At 42.3% G+C, this 16452-nt stretch overlaps 1 protein-coding gene across 1 annotated transcript; it reads left to right on the forward strand.

Moving 5' to 3' along the window:
- Window positions 1–6: 6 nt before the first annotated feature.
- On the forward strand, window positions 7–16217 carry ZNF365 (zinc finger protein 365). Its single transcript, XM_057368398.1, has 4 exons — window positions 7–870; window positions 9812–9992; window positions 11969–12006; window positions 14166–16217. The coding sequence occupies exons 1-4, from the start codon at window positions 146–148 to the stop codon at window positions 14410–14412; spliced, it is 1191 nt and encodes a 396-aa protein (XP_057224381.1). The 5' UTR covers window positions 7–145; the 3' UTR covers window positions 14413–16217.
- The last annotated feature ends 235 nt before the right edge of the window (window positions 16218–16452 follow it).

The following is a 16452-nucleotide window of genomic DNA, read 5'->3' on the forward strand; positions in this document are numbered from 1 at the left end:
GGGGCCGTGCGGCTGGAGCGCCGCGCCGGGCGGGCGCGTCCCCGGGCGCCGGGCGGAGATGGCGCGGTACCCCTGAGGAATCGCCGGGAAAGTTTCCCAAGTTCCCCGTCGGGCGCGGACGCGGGCTGTTCCCTCCCGGCGAGGAATGCAACAGACGGCCCGGGATGAAGGCGGGCACCCCTGGCCGGAGCCGCTCGGCAGCGTCAGCCTCCCCTTCCGCTGCCCGCGATGCGGCGACCACACCAGGTTCCGGAGCCTCTCCTCCCTGCGGGTGCACCTGGAGTACAGCCACAGCTTCCAGGAGAGCAGCCTCCTGGCCAAGAGCAGCCTSTTCTCCCCGCTGAAGGACGCGGAGCTGGTGTCTCCGCCGGAGCCCGCAGCTCAGGGCAGCCCGGGGAGCCCCGGCGGCTCTGCCGCGCAGCCCGCGGGGCCCTACCTGAACTTGGGCGGCGCGTCCTGCGGGAGCGGGAAGGGCGGACAGCCGCGGGAGCTGCCAGCCGAACGGCCCGGCTCCTACCTGGCCAACTATGTGTCGGCTGAGTCTCCCAGCGAGGTTTCCAAACCCRGCCTCCCGGCCACTGACTCCAAAGCCTCCTTCGAGGCACACGTCAGAGAAAAGTTTAACAGGATGGTAGAGGCCGTGGACAAAACGATCGAGAAGCGGATCGACAAGCTTACCAAAGAGCTGTCCCAGAAGACGGCGGAGTTGCTGGAGGTGCGGGCAGCGTTCGTGCAGCTGTCCCAGAAGAAGCAGGAGGTGCAGCGGCGAGAGCGGGCCCTGAGCAGGCAGGTGGATGTGGCGGTGGAAATGATCGCAGCCTTGAAACAGCGGCTCAGCGAGTCCGAGGAGGAGCTTCAYCGCAAAGAGGAGTAAGTGGGGAGGCGAGAGCCGATGGCTTGGCGAGGGCTGGCCAGCTCCTGCGCGAGTGACAGCCTTTTGGGGAGAAGACAGGGTTGCTTGCTGATAAKAAGAGGTCCTGGAGCTCACCAGCTTCATATCGCTGTATTTCTAGAGTTGTGGCCCATGTGACCATGTCCCCTGCAAGGCAGTGGACAGCTCCCTGAGCAGGTGGCTTTCGTGCTTGACCCAGTGACTAACTTCTGCACTTTCTAATGCCTGTGTTGTGCTACTGGTTTCATGGGGTAGGGTCAAGTAGAAACTCTTGATCAGCCTGTAATCTGATTTACACTGACACCTCTAATGCATCATCTTTTTAAGAAGATATGGCTGGATAAATCTGGATGAAGTATGCGAGAATASCAAATAGCACCTTTTTCCTGAAGCCATCCCACCATGGTCAGCAGGCTGCCKGTGGAGTGGGAGAGTTTCCTGTGCATCAGCAAAGCTTTACTGGAGACAGTGTTGGAARGGCCACATCCAAGTAGTTCATGTCTAGTGTTTTAGATGGACACAGAACTGTGAGACTGGAATTGCTTATATGGGATTGGGAGGCAGATGTCAGAGTTCTGTCTAACCTAAGCCATCTAAAAATACGTTCGTGATGCATCCATTAAAAATGTAGTGATAGCTGATGTATAATTTATACATGAACTACTTAGTTTATTCAGCACTTGCTGAAACCTTTCCTGGCTTTTCATGCTTTTCAGAGCAACACAACTTATTTTAGAGAAAGGGAAGTAAAGAGCTTTAGTAATGGCGTGCCTCTAAACCAATTCATCAGCTTACAAAGGGAAGATGAGAAGTGCTAGTTGCCATGACACTGAGCTCGCAAGAAATAAGGAAGGTGGTGTAGGAGTTCAGTGTAGGAAGTTTGGAGGGCTTTCTTCATTTTTTCCTGTAGTCTAAGGAAAGAAAAGGTGATGATGGCTTCCACATCAGTAGGAGCCATCTATCTTGAAGCAGTGCTACAGATTTTCCAGAAAAGGGGACACATAAAGGTGGTGAGATTTGATCCTCTGAGATGTGCATCTTCCTTGAAGGGATATTCAACACAACCTCTGATTTTTAAAGTATCAGGTGATCCTGATAAGAGAAGATTGAAGGACTTCAGGTGAAGCTGAAAATAATAGTGTAACTGAGGCAGATTTGAAAGTATGCTGAAGGGAAGGCTGGAGGGAAGCCATGAAGATAACTTATAGTTTGAAGCAGTTTTGGTATTCCTATCTAGCCAGACTGCCCTTCTGGGCTCTGTYACACTGTGAGTCATCCTATTTGTTCTGGAAGAGTATTTCAGATGGGGAAGGATTGCTCTGTGAAAGTCTTTTGTCCTTCTGAAGACTACCAGGGAACCTCAGGTGAGCAGCTGTCTTAGGCTAGATGCAGAATTTCAGATATCTCAAGTTAAGTGGCATGAATCTTAACCCAAATGAAAAGCAGAATGTGTTTTTTTTTTTTTAAATCAAGGCTAGGATGCCAAAAGGAAAAACATGACTGTCAGGACAAAGACACCATTCAGTGGACTAACCTCTAAGTTCTGTAATGCTGCAGAAGAAGAAAAGACCTTGTGGGGAAAGAGGAAGGAGGTAATTGAGTCATCTGGGTATAAAGAAGGGGTATGATATGGGAGGAGGGCAAAGGACACTGAAAAAGAYAGCAAAAGTTGTGATTTTTGACTGTATTAGGAAAAGGAACAAGGAAGAGGCCACTTGCCCTTTGACAGACAGCTTACCAGCAGCACCAGGCTGGTGTTCTCAGACCAGAAAAGATTGAATACAGAATAAGGAGAAATGGGGAAACATTGTCCTTCACACAAAGAGATTAGCAGGTTTAGGATAGGAGCAGGAGCTCAGTTGATTGCTATTAGAATTCTGGTCTTGAAAGGAAGAGGGTGAATGCATAAGCAAATGATGAGGTAGCTCCTAAGTTGGTATTACAGGGAAGGCTGAAGGTTACTTGGCTACTAAGAAACACTAACCAAAAGAGGTAGCTGCACAAGAGACTTYACCAGACTAGAGGGTATTGCTTTTTTAGGGTTTTGCTTCCACTTTCATTAAAAAGACTGGAAGCAAGAGCAGCAGTAGGAATGACTGAACAGCTCTTACACAGTAGTGTGTTAATTTCTAAAGGTAAATGTGCCTAATGCATGGTAATGAGTAGGATGGAAGAATATCAGCCCAGAATAGGGGAGGAGGGGAGTCAGAGTATGTTACTGCATGTGTCTGTGCCTGTGCCCAGCCCCACAGCATTGCCTCTGAAGGTACTCTGAGGACACTGGGAGGTTAGGCAGGGTGTAAGAAGAGGTCAAATTCACTGGTTGGGTTTTTTCTCCTTCAGATGGTTCCCACATTTTCATCTTGGGGGATAACAAGGGATAGTGCCACAGAAAAATGCACTGTTTGGCTTTCCAGTTGAAAGGTCATTGTACAATTGGCAAATTGAGAAGGAAGGTAGGTATAAAACAATGCTTTGTAAGAACAGGACTGATAGTTCTAGAGCAGCTTTTCAGATTTGAYTCTCTAAAAATCAAATAGGACACTTAGTGCTTCCCTGCTGCTGGAGCAAAGCTGGGTGGTGTGCTGTAGTAGAGGAGAGAAGAAAGGATGTTCATGACTTTGGTAACAACAGTGACACTTATCTGGCTTTCTCATGGACCACTGGTAAACTCTGAGACTTGTCTACGTATTCARTCCTCTGTGTGCTCAAAACTTACTTGGCAAGCTAAAAAGATGTCGTCCTTCAAAAATGGAGGATTTCTAGTTTGGCTTTGATTTCTGGAAGAAGTCCAGATGATTAGAAAGCCAAACAAGACTGCTTAATGGAAATTGCAGAAGCAGYTCTCGCTGCAGATTGTGGAAAGTCAAAGGCATCCCTTAGGGACTGCTTTGATACTTGCTGACCTTCAGAAATAAATGCTTTCATCAGTTTCTTTGGATTTTTTTTTCCAAAAGCAATCTTGTGAATATAGATAACTTTTCCTAAAATTAGCATTGGTATTGAGCTACTGTAGCTACAAATCTTTTCCTAGGAGAAAAAAAAAAAAGAAAACACCTTCCCTGAAATACTTGAGTSTTGGTTTAAGCCACAAGCAGGAACAGGGCTGCCCATTTGAAGAGCTTGTAGGATCAGTAGAGTTATTTCTTTGGACCTGTCTGTTGATTATTTATTGTTGGTTTTAAATAAAGCCTTTAGCAGTCCAGCAAGGGCAGTGGTGAAATGAAAATGTCTTTTTAGTCAGAATTTCTCTTTGTTTCCGTACAAAAATGGCAGTGCCAATATGCATGCAGGTATGTGCTGTGATACTGGTGTGAGGCCCTCGTGGAGGTGAACTGTGTTGCTGGAGGTACAACACTGGCTATACTAATACATAGTTGAAATAGTACTACTCTGTGCACAGAGCTGCTGAGCAAAGGAGTGATTTAATTAGAAAATGTGCCCTGCAAGGGATTATTCAATGTTTGATGAAGGAGAATGCAACTCAGAGCGAGTACTGTGATCTTAAAGATAACACAGAAGCGTGCCCAAAGGGTGTAAGWCTTTGTTGAATAAGATATCAAGAAAGCCATTGAAACAGAAGCCAGTTATGAATGTAACTTCTAGAGGAGACTGAGAAGCTTGTTTCTGGAAGTTATATAGAAAATTGAAACTGGTAGAGTTTGATTTTCGRTAAGTCTGAACATGGTAAGCATTTGAAGGGATGRTYTTCAGCTGGAATATACCTTCAATGGTAACTTAAGCAGTTTCACTTTGTCTCTTGTAGAGTAAGATCAATGTCATACCTTGCCATGTCTCTGACAATAATTTCTCTAACCAGTCTAATGTTTTGAGACTGGTCACGCCTGTGCTCTGACATAGCCTGGAATGCAAGGATTATTTCAGAATAGCTGTGGTGGGCAGTAATTATTCTTGCCAGTGGCTTCACCTTAAATTTGCAATTAATGAAATTATCTGTGCAAATAACATCTTGATAATGGCAGTAAGAGCTGGCTTGTAGAGATCACTGCAATTTGTGCTTTAAAACAACTTTCCTTAAAATAGGAATTTCAGTTGTACAACAAAACAGTTTTGCTTTGGTATAAGTACAGTACAACTGCAATTACACATTGTTCTTCCACCCTCAGTTTTAGGTAATCCTGCTCCCTCTTTCCTGTTTTCTTTCATCTTCCCACTCGAGAGATTACTCCCTCCCATGCAGCTGTACAAGTTTAAGCCTAGCATGACTGTCCCACAGAATGGCTCTGTGAAATAAAGCTTTTAATCTTCAGTGTCACCCCAGTAAGTTCAGGGCTCAGATCTAGAACACGGCCCACTGAAGGGGTGCAATAACTTTCTGAGGGGAGGAGGTGTGAACCTCTTAMATCAAATGTGCTGTTAGTGGCGTGGGAATGTGAAACCACAACCTAATGACTAACAGCAGCCTTCAGGCAAAAACACTAGTTGGGGTGATGGAGAAGGTCAGTGGCATTAATACTTAATGAATACACATATTACACATTCTCATAAGTAAATCACTTTACTGCTTACTGTGGTAAGATTTTTTCCATCTTCAGGTAAGATAATGTCTTTGGTTTTCTATTGATTTCAGGCAGAGTTATTTTAATTGTAATTCTCTAAATTGGGTTCAGAAGCTGCATGGAGCCTTGTGCTTGTCTCCACCTACAGAGCAGCTGCAGGTGTCAGTGTTGCTGTGCACAGTCCTGGGACCAGCACTATGCATCCGTGGGAGGGCTTGGCTGCAATGTGAGAAATCATTAGCCCTTCTTGTCAGGTGTTAAGGAGCYGGAGCTGTCCCACCCTTTGCATCTACTCAGTGTATCACATGCTTAGCTGCTGAAAGTCATACAAATACTGAGCATATCCCAGGATCCATGTGCTGGCAACTGCTCCGTTCAACAAAAACTGCAGCTTGCTCATCCTATAGGGGCACCAAATAATCTGGTGGTAMAGGCAGAAGAATAAATGTCACCTAGTCAGCCTATGATTTCTTACTTTATTTACCACATCTCATGTTTTTGCATGGTAACAGCTTCCATAATGAAGTTTTTGGGCTAGGCTGCAGTTGGAATGCAAAATASCAAATTACTTAAGTCTGGTTAACTGTAACAGGTTAACTCCCTGGCAGAATCAGATTAAAATAAATGCTTTGGCAGCAAGTCTTTCTTGCTTACAGTGAGTCCTTCCCCCTGCACTGTTTTTTTTCAACTGAACAYCTCTGAGGTGCCTGCTGTACTGCAGTAAATTTCCCTGGACCCTTCTGGCTCTGGGAAGCGYTCCTCTCTGACACTCTGGCAGTATAGGCAGCTCCTGCTCCTCTTGGGCACCTCCTCCCAGGTTGCATCCCCTTTGTCTTTGCCTCATCCCACAGCTCAATACACCCTCTGCTCTCCAGGCAGGAGCAATTCTCTCTTCCCGAAAGATTTAGTCTGGAGCACCACCCAAGACAAAATCCACCTTTCTCCCTGCTCCCCAATCACAGCCCTGTAACAAAACATTTTGCATACAGCATACCTTAATACTGGTAAAGTAACCTATAAGCAGATGAGATTACAGAAAATTAAGAGATCTAAGCCACATTGAGCATCATCTACACCACTCAGAAAATGTAGTGGCAGGATCTGTTGGTTATCCCTAAAAGCAAATGTGTGGGTGCAGAGCTGGGTGAAAGGGAGCAGGAGGAGTCTGCTTGGCAGAGGAGCAGAGCAGAGCAGTAAAGACATGATGYTGAGAGGAGTTCACAGGGAGAGTTAATAACTCCCTGTAAACTTTTCTCAATATAACAGCAGYGCTTCAGATGTAGAATAGGCAGTGCAGAGTAGCAGAGACTTCTTGTTAGGAAGGGCAATGTCTCAGGTATTTCTTTAACAAAATTATTCCTGTTTCAGGTGAGCACTGTTAACAAGGCTGTTCTGSCAAGACACAGAACCCAGTGGGCCTGTGCTGCAGTACTCTGGTTTATGCCAAGTGGGCTCCACAATATTCACAGTCTCATCTTCCCCTGACTTCATGAGGAGCAGTGCCTGACCTTTGTGAACATCCCTCTTTCCACAAGCATAAGAACAGAGAGTGAAAGATAGAAATCCTATCACACAAAAACTTGGCAGAGGTCTGGAGAAATAAATTGAAAGTAAAATGAAGAACATAAGCAAAAAATCATCACAGATATCTAGAAATAGAATTAAARGACAAAAATCTGGGCAAATGACAAGAGACAAGAAAGGCAATTAGACAAATAAACAGCAGCTGCAGGAAGTACATGAGTTCTTTGAACCATTTCCATATTGTTCACAGTGGGAGGAGGGTAAAACTTCTTCTGGTAACTCCCTTCAGGTAACCAAGGCATGGAATGAGCTCTCTGAGGAAGAAGTGTTGGAGCAAGTAGAGAGGCCTATTAGAAGTCACTCCTCAGGGSTTGATTTTGTTCTTCTGAGAGATGAGAATGAAGTGGAAACAAAGACAGCAGCTGAACTAACASTGCTTATCAGTGCAAGGCATGTGACAGAGCCCTAATGTGTGGGTATGATCTGGCTCCTGTCTTTCCAAAGGGAATTTACAGAGTGCATTTCAGCCCAAAGGAAAATTTTTAGATTGAAGGTATTAAAGGCAGATTCATAGGCTGTACAGAGGCAGTTAAGCAGAGAGAAGTTATGAATATGTTACTACTGCTGCTAAGAACAGTTCCTACAAATAATGGCATGGAGGATGCCGTTATCTTTAGCAGTCTAGAAAGCAAGGACAATACTAGAGAATTTATTGACATTATGAGTCTGTTCCCCTCCTGATAGTCACCTAAGTCTTCTTGAAAGAAACACTGCTTCCCCTAGTCTCTTTATGGCATATTAATTAGATATTTGGAGGAAAGGAAAATCTGTCAGTTATTATTTTTGCCATAGAGCAGGCAATTAATTATTTTTTACTACCTTTGCTGAGACAACTACTAATGTTTGCATTCTTGAAATTATCGCCCTTTAAAAAAAGTCTCAGGTCCTTAAGTTTGTGGCCTCCTGGTGCAGCAAAACTCCCAARCTGACTGTCTCTCTGGGAGGGACATCCTCATGGTGTTCCAGGCTGGCAGCTCCCTGTTCTCCCACGCTTCTCACTGGAGGGCCAGCAGCCTGCCAGGCTATGCACAGCTCTTCCTTTCCCAAGAGGAATAGATTTGAAGAAGAACAAGCTTCTGAGTTGCTRTCCTTCCGAGCTTCCTATCCCCGCTCAAAGAGGAGCCTGATGCAACATCAAGTGCTTAAGATTGCTCCTATGCTAACCCAAAACCAGAGTGACATTATGAAATCAAAGGAGTTACACTACTGTAAGTGTGATGAGAATAAAGCCCTAAAAGTGACCTTAAGGGGTTTAGATTGCTTCTCCCTAAGCATTCCTCAGTGGCTCTTTAGCATCAAGTTGCATTGGGCAAGCTAATAATCACTAAAACTGTACAGAGCCTTGAACTGAAATGGATTAGCTGAGTTTAACAAACAAGTTATCTCTCTGTTTCTTAAGCCAGATTTTGTGGGTGAGTTAATATACAGTAATATGCATCAATGTTTTTTTGTCCAAATAATATGTGCTTGTTTTTACCTCATTCCTACCATTAGATCAGCCATTCAAACAGGACTCTGCTGTACTGTAGAGCAGGCAGGCACAGCCTGGATCCTAGATGGTGAATTCCCATGGCTGACCACTTGTGCCTAGCTCTTCACACAGAGCAGCTCACTGTTGAAACAACTGTACTACATTAAACCAGTTAACTACTATTATGCTGAGTTAAAACAATGGAACACAGAAACTTTGGGTTTGTTATGAACAAGCTAAGCTTTGAAAGATTATTTCTGCTACAGACTGTTTCATAGTTTCTGCTTTTTCCTCAGGCAATGTATCTCTACTGAGCAATCATGCCCTTTCTCATTTGGCAAGCACTGGTTCCCTCAACTCCCACCCACTCCATTTTGTACAAAGCAAAAATTAAYATGGCTTCGTTGGCAGAGTAAGAAATATTTTCCAGGCATTTATTAACCAGGGAAGTCCTACATGCTCAGATTTGTCTTCTTTTATCATACWTCAGTCTGTAACCAAACTTCTTCCACCCAAATAGTCCTCTGATATCAGAGGTCCAAATGGTGTACTGATTCCTGATAATAAAGGGATAGTATGCAGAGAACTTAGAAATAAGTAGTTATCTCAGTTATCCCAGAGCTGGGAACTTTCGCTGTCATTGGTTCTGTTTCTTCCAGTTGTGTTACCAGACAAGACACATTCCTAAATCCCTTAGCTAAAACTTGCTCTTCCCACACATGTACTCCTGGGTTTATAAACTGTAGATTATCTGTTAAATCCCCATGCTCCCACTGGCTCTAGAACATAACACTGCGCTTGGATGTACTTGCAGGATTGCAGCCCAAATGAAGTTTAATGGCCACAGTAGCTCTTTCAAGTTAGGAACCATCTCAGTCACAGCATCAAATGACCATTTTAAGGTTGTGATGAAATGGAAAGATAAATTTGGGGGTTCATCTGTTTCTCTTCGTGTTTCAGGGCTGATATTCTCATAGTTAAAAAAAAAGGGAGAGCAGATACAGCTGTGTGCAGAAACCTCAAGAGGTGATGCTTAACGATATTTCTACCCTGTGCACCACTAAATAAAGACTATTTCCAAGAGACCAAATAATGCAAAAAAAAACCCACCCCAAACCCACTGCCTATAAACATATAAATTCAGAATTCAGGTTTCCAGATCTTCACTTTGTCCAGTGTCAACAAAAAAGTTGAAATATTTTGATAAAGGTGAAGGACAGTAATTGGCCACTGCAGGCTATAACCATGAAAAATGGGAGAAACACCAGTAATTTTTGAAAGCTGTGAGACCAGGGCTCTTCTGTTATCTAAATGTGGCCTCTTTGCAATGTTTCCATCTTGCAGAGAAGTTGTTACTTTCAACCACTTCCTGGAAGAAGCAGCMGAAAAAGAAGTGCGGGGGAAAGCCAGGCTCCAGCACTTCATTGAGAACCTGTTGCAGCGCGTGGATCTGGCAGAAAGGCAGCTAGAATATTACCAAAATCAGCAGATGGTGTGCAACCACACCGACGTCAGCGAGCACGTGGTAAGCCAGCAGAGTCCTTCCCTTTGCTGTCACCCTCCCCCTGGAGCCAGAGTTCTGGAGTTTGAATGGCTGGGGTAATTGCTACTGCAGGCAGATGTGCAGATGTAAAATGTTTCTTCAGGTGTGTYTTATTTGTGTTTTAAACTGCCCTTTTACACAAGGGAAAGGAGCAGAGAGCATAAGAGTAGCCAAAGATAGTAGTGGGAGAGCAGAGAGTAATGAAATATTTGATAGATATTTAAARTTTTTTTCAGCTTTGGCTATTGCTGTTGTTGCCTTTGCCATTAACATTTTTTAATGTGACTTGGCAGTCTTTTTGGGATGTCTAGAGATTTTCAGAAAGACATGGATCCCTATAGGTGACATATCAGCCTGCTAGCAAAKCATCTTCCTTTCAGTAGTTACCTATCATGGGACTCTTAGAAATGGTAATTGATTCCCACAGGCCTGTACCCATGGATTGGAAACCAAAGGGTCTGAACATTTTTTTTCAAAATACATTATTTCTTTAAAAGCCCTCATTTTTAATACCTAAACTCAGCATTTTTCCTATAATACGTTACATTTATATGACGGGTTTTAAGTTGAGGACTTCCAAAAAACAGTTCAGTTTAAATGAACACCCCATGCTGCCTGTGCTAATTTCTTACCCTGGGACATGAGAAGGTATCATTTGATCGTGCACAGCACTGAACAGGTATGCAGTGGTGGAAAGGAAAGGTTCCCAGAGCTGCTTTGGAAGACAACAAGCTTTWGGTAAGACCTGAATAAATGGGGATGAACTGAAATCCAGTGGAGAACATCACAGTATCTGTGAGAAGACTGAGGGGCATTGTAAAGATGGGCCTCAATAGTAAATTATCTCCCTTGCTCTGGATGTGTTTTTTGGGATCCCTGGCTCAGCAGCATCCCTTGGGGAGGGCTCTAACTTTTAAGGCAGTCACCCTGCTTTCTGGGTGACTTCAACGTTCCTYTAAGGTCATCCATCCAAATATTGACCATCTTGACTTTCAGGAGGTACAGAATAATACACCATGAGATGGCTCCAGACTCCAACCAAGACAAATGAGAAGCAAAATTGGCTGGGCAAAAATCCATCTGCTAAGTGTGGACAATACCAGGGACAGAGGGAACATTTACAAGAACATAATCATTTTCAGATGCCAAATCTGACTTGCTTGGCTCAGTGACTTCATTAAATGATATTCAAARGCTCAGTGTAGAAGCTCTGATGAGAGCTCAGTACAAAGAACCTATTTAGTACTAAGATCGATTTGAGCTGAGCTGGCATTAAACACCTCCTTTTCTGACCCCCACCAAAAGATGGACTAGAGAAAGTGTTTCCACACTGTGAACCAAACTGTTGTAAAAAATGAAGTCATGGAAATTTGTGCTGGAGCTGAGGCTATGCTGACCCTAGCTGGTCTCAGGATTTGCAGGAGGGGAGAGAGATACTTGTGTCCTTGATCTCTTCCCTTCAGTGCAAGTCTGGCAGAGCCAAGGGCTTGTAGCAGGAGTTTCCTGGCCACTTGTGTAAAGGAAATATATCACTGAAAAATTAAAGGATCTGAGAGAAATTTAATTTAATACAGCTCATTCAGCCACTGCCCTTTATTAATTATCTTGAACGAAATAATTACTTCTCATTGTATCCATACTGTTTAATCTGATGTGAAAGATCTCTGTTCAGCCCACACATTCTTAGCAATTTCCTTTGATTATAGTTACAATAAAAATAATGAGAAAAATCCAACCACTAACAACTCACACATTATGAATTTTAAAAGCATGTTCATGAGACGGAAGAGTAATAATCTGTAAAAGAGGAGGTCTTTCAGTTTCTTTCATGAATGTTGTTCTACTTTTAACAGCAGGTGAGAATGGAAATATGATTTTAAAGACCATGTACATTTTATCCTTGTACTTTAATTACTTGAAAATATAATAGTAATAACCTGGTTTTGTTTTCATTGCAGTTTACAGACATTTCATTAAATAAGAAGCCCAGATGCCTGTATGTATATCTTCTTTTTTTTTTACTTACTTTTTTTACTTCTTTGCTTTTTTACTTAGTCAATTTACACTAAATTGACATGCTTGCATTTCTGCTTTTGCATTTTACCTTATAAGTTGGGTTTGGTCAGGTTCTATAGCAGCATGTGGTCTACATTGATGTCACGTAATTGAGGAAAAACAGATTGCTGCTTAAACAAAGTGAAAATCAGATACTCTATAAAGAAAATAAAGAAGGCTAATTTTCTGTTAAATAAATTACTTCTTCCTGCTGACTGTAATAGCCTATTGCAAAACTGCAGGAATTGAATCTCTTAGGCAAACACAGTCCAAGTTTCACTTGAAAGTGTCTCTAACATCCTGTAGGTAGGAGAGACACAGTTGTTATTCCTAACTGATAATCAAACAAGTGACCTGACAAAGCATGGGCACAACAATCTCAGGTTACTCCAGCAGCTGTCCTGGAGCAGCAGAACTAATTGGGGCTGGTCTCCATGTCTTTGTGACTTGGTCATGAGTCCCAGCAGGTGGTTTGGAGCATCATGTGCTGCTTGGCCAAGTGACAGACAGTGCACCCTTCTTCAGGGCAGCCTTTCCTACTGGGGACACGGATTTGGGTCTTTTTTTCATTGCACCACCCGAGGTCTGGGACTTCACTCTCCATAACACAACACATTAGGAATATGTGTGAGTAGAAGTTCAGACTTTCACAGTCACTTGTGTTGTGGAGCTGCTGCTTTCAATGAAAAAGCATTTCCCCCACCTGGAGCTGGCAGCTTTGCATTTTGCATGCAGTGACCTCCATCTTCCTCCATCTTGGGTACTTTCTTACCCTGACTGTGAAATGGGGACAGACATCTGTCGTCTCTACCATCAACTCTTCAATTTAAATACAGTTTAGCCCTTTTAGGTACCCCACAGATCATATTGACCTTGACCTTCTGGTTTTCAGTGCAGCAGAGGACTGCCTACTGTCACCTGCAATAATGCCTGTGTATGCTTTGGGAATAAATTATGTAACTTCTTCACCATAACAACATCTGAGAAAAATAAAACACTGCATCYTCTAACAACAACTAAGTAATGAATTGTAACAAACAGTACCCAAGAACTGATAGTAAATGAGAGTGGCCAACACTTGTGCATTTACACAGGTCATTGCTAAATTCCAGCAATTGGTCAGAGTCCAGGCCTGCACCAGGCCAGGATGACACAGTGCCTGAAAGCTCCAGCTTGGATCTGCACAGCATTTCAGTCCCAAAAACTTTCCCCTAGTGAAATCTGGTTAGCAAAACTGCCAACCAGGTAATGCTATTGTATAGATAAGGCTTAGTTCTTATGATGTTAGATGGCCCAACATTGCCTCCCACCAGCAAATACAGGCCTTCATGACACCCTTCTCATCTTCCTAAAGAGCAGGAGAGGGTTTGCACTGTACACACTTGCACTGTACATGCTGTGCACTGTCCACAGCTTTTGCCAGAACTGGCTTTGTTAAGTGTGCAATATCATTTAAATTCCACAAAAAAAGTAATACTACAGATACATGGTTTTCAGAAATAACAAGCTGTGGAAAATAGCCCTATGGGATCCCTTAASAGATCAGCTTGTACGTCAGCACATCTGTTCTTCACTTCAGTCACAGGAGCTGGGTAGACATGAGCTGGTGCCTTATGTTCATAGTTCTGCTGTTACACTACATATATCTGCTGTAAAACATTTCAAGATTATGTTAAAAGGGACTGTAATGATCTTACTTAGCTAAACTGTGGAAMTACAGTTTCAATGTACAATTTCAGAGCAGACTGCGTGGTTCAGGCTTTGCAGCACAGGGCACTTTGCTGTCACTCCACCTGAGCTCACCARTTTCTGCAAATCTTCCTAGGCTTGAACCATCACAAAGAGAACAAAGMATTCAACTAAATTTGGCCTTTAAATCTTCATACCCTTTTTCCCACTAGTTTTTGTATTCCACTTTCTTTTTCTCCATCAGTTTTTGTACTCCCCTTTCTTCTTCTCCAGTTTTAAGTCAAAGCCTARAAGGGAAGCTGAAGTTTCATTAGGCGGGTTGTCAGCACAAAGGCAGAGGGGTTTGGGATATTTTTGGGACCTATCAGTATGCAAGACTGAATTATTAATAATCACTATTACTAATTTCAGGAGCCGAGGAAGTCAACATGCTTCATATAACATCCCTGACGCAAAGCCTCATTGCTTTCAAAAAGGAAGAATCTTGCTGAAAAAAGCAAAGGATGAAAAAACCAGCTTGCAGCCAGTGAAATGCTTCTATGAACCTGTTGATTGCCCAAGAGAAATATGGAGAGCACAAAAGAAAGGTGAACCAGTCTGCTCTTCTAGGAAAGTGAGCGCAAAATCAAAGATGGGTAAAAAGGCCAAACCGCTATAGGAACGGTAGCAATATACAGTAACACAGGAACTTGGCTTCAACACAACAAATATTGAATGAAGTTAGTCATCCTTCTTTTTCCTATCCATCTGGCCATGCCAAAACATATCAGATATAATATATAGAAATATATACATATGGAAGATTTATATTATTTAGTTACGCCATTCCCTCTTTGGGTATTATAAAAGAAGAGACATTTTATTCCGTTTACATGGAGGTTTTTCTATTTATTCATGTATGTATTTATTTATTTATTTAGCCATTTACACAGCTTATTTTAAATGACTGCAGTTATCTTGCTGGGCAGTACTGTGGCTGCATGTTTAATGACTTTAGTGGCAGCATGTGGCCTGGTAATTTATTTTCCATCTGTGTTATTGCTGAAGTTCAGAGGAATCCATTTAATCGGCACCTAAATATTCAATCTTTCAGCTTAGGTAGGTGTAAGGTCAGTGACTAACAGACATACTTAGATKCAAAAGGCCTACTCAAAGTTGCTTSAGGGCTGTTTACAGTGGTAGATTGCTACCCTGGATTTTTGGCTATAAGAACATTTCCATGTTTTATTAAATACRTTAAACCAGTTGATCCTGCCAGCACCCATATTGTCTATTGGTACAAGTTCAGGCTCCTCTGGTGTCCCTTAGCAAGGAGACCAGAACCTGTCCTGACAAGCACAGACCAAATTGGGCCAGAGGAGGAATTTCAGTGCTGAGTGCCAGCAGCAGGTTATCAGCTGTRGTGCAGCAAGTGGCAGGCTAAAGCAACATTATTGCATGGCATCRTGTTCAATGCCTGTGCTTGGTCTMAGGCCTGAGAGGCCCAAATRGCCAGGATCATAACCTAAATCCTTYACATTTTCATCTCTGAAGAAYCTTTACAGGGCTGAGACATCACTGACTTTCATTAAAAACCCAAGTGCAAGGCAGTTAGAGATGACTGCAGAGCGGGAATGCAGTGTTTACATTGGTTTGTGCCAATTAAAAGGATCCTTATTTATGAGAGTATTTATTTATTGGGTTGATTTTTTGTGTGCATAGTTTTTTGGTAACATGAATCCTCATGCCAAGTTTACAGATATGAACATCCTGATGATATTACTGATGAGATTTGTTTTCTTAAGAAAAAGAGAATATGTGAGACAGGTCTGTGTGATTTATTTTTTAAACACTCATAACAGATGTAAATTGTTTATGTGGAAGGTGATTTTTACAGTATGTGTACAAAGATTTGTGAAAAATGTTTTCCATTTTTTATAACTATGTCTGTAAGCAGAACTGAGTATTAAAAGACAGTGTATCACTATGATTACTGCTGCAATAAGCACTCGAGTTGCAATATTTTTAAAGCAGATGACCAATCAGTCAGCTAGGATCAGGTAACTACAGATGTCATACATTTGTCAGTGTACAGAGCTCCCAGAAAGTAGCAGAGTGAAGAAAGAGTATTATTGTATTATTCCTCACTTTTATTTTAAATAGTGTATATGGAACAATCAGATATGTGTTTAAAGTCTCTCAACACTGTTTCAGTAGAAAGTCACAGTGKAAAACCAATTCAGGTATTTAGGTTGTAATAATATTTTAATATTTATTTAACTACGTCACAAGGCCACACTTGGCCTTACGCTAGGCATTGTGTGTGGTGAAAAGGAGTTGTTCATTGTGTTGCATGGGCTTGGGTCAGATTGTGTGYTACAACAACTTTTATAGGCAAGCTAAAATAGAAGCAATCTTTGAGTTTTCTTCTATTGCTTTCCACRTCCTTCTACAAATCTGAAAAAAATKACCTTTTTTGAAGATAAKAAAKGTGARCTTTAGAAAGATAATAAGGTAAAATATATTAATCCATTTCTTTATCCACTTAACACTGAAAGAATATTTTTATTTTTAAATGCCTATCTACTCTTAGTCACCAAAGTTAAGTGCAACTAATAGTTCACAAATGAGATCTTTATTTTATTATTTATCATACCAAAATCTTGATTGTAAGTTGTCCTTTTGGGGGAGGAAGAGGAAAAGAGTAAAAGAAGTTGCA

The sequence above is a fragment of the Malurus melanocephalus genome, unplaced genomic scaffold (assembly GCF_030028575.1).
Source record: "Malurus melanocephalus ecotype Western Australia unplaced genomic scaffold, MMel_1.1 scaffold_91, whole genome shotgun sequence".
Taxonomy (NCBI): domain Eukaryota; kingdom Metazoa; phylum Chordata; class Aves; order Passeriformes; family Maluridae; genus Malurus; species Malurus melanocephalus.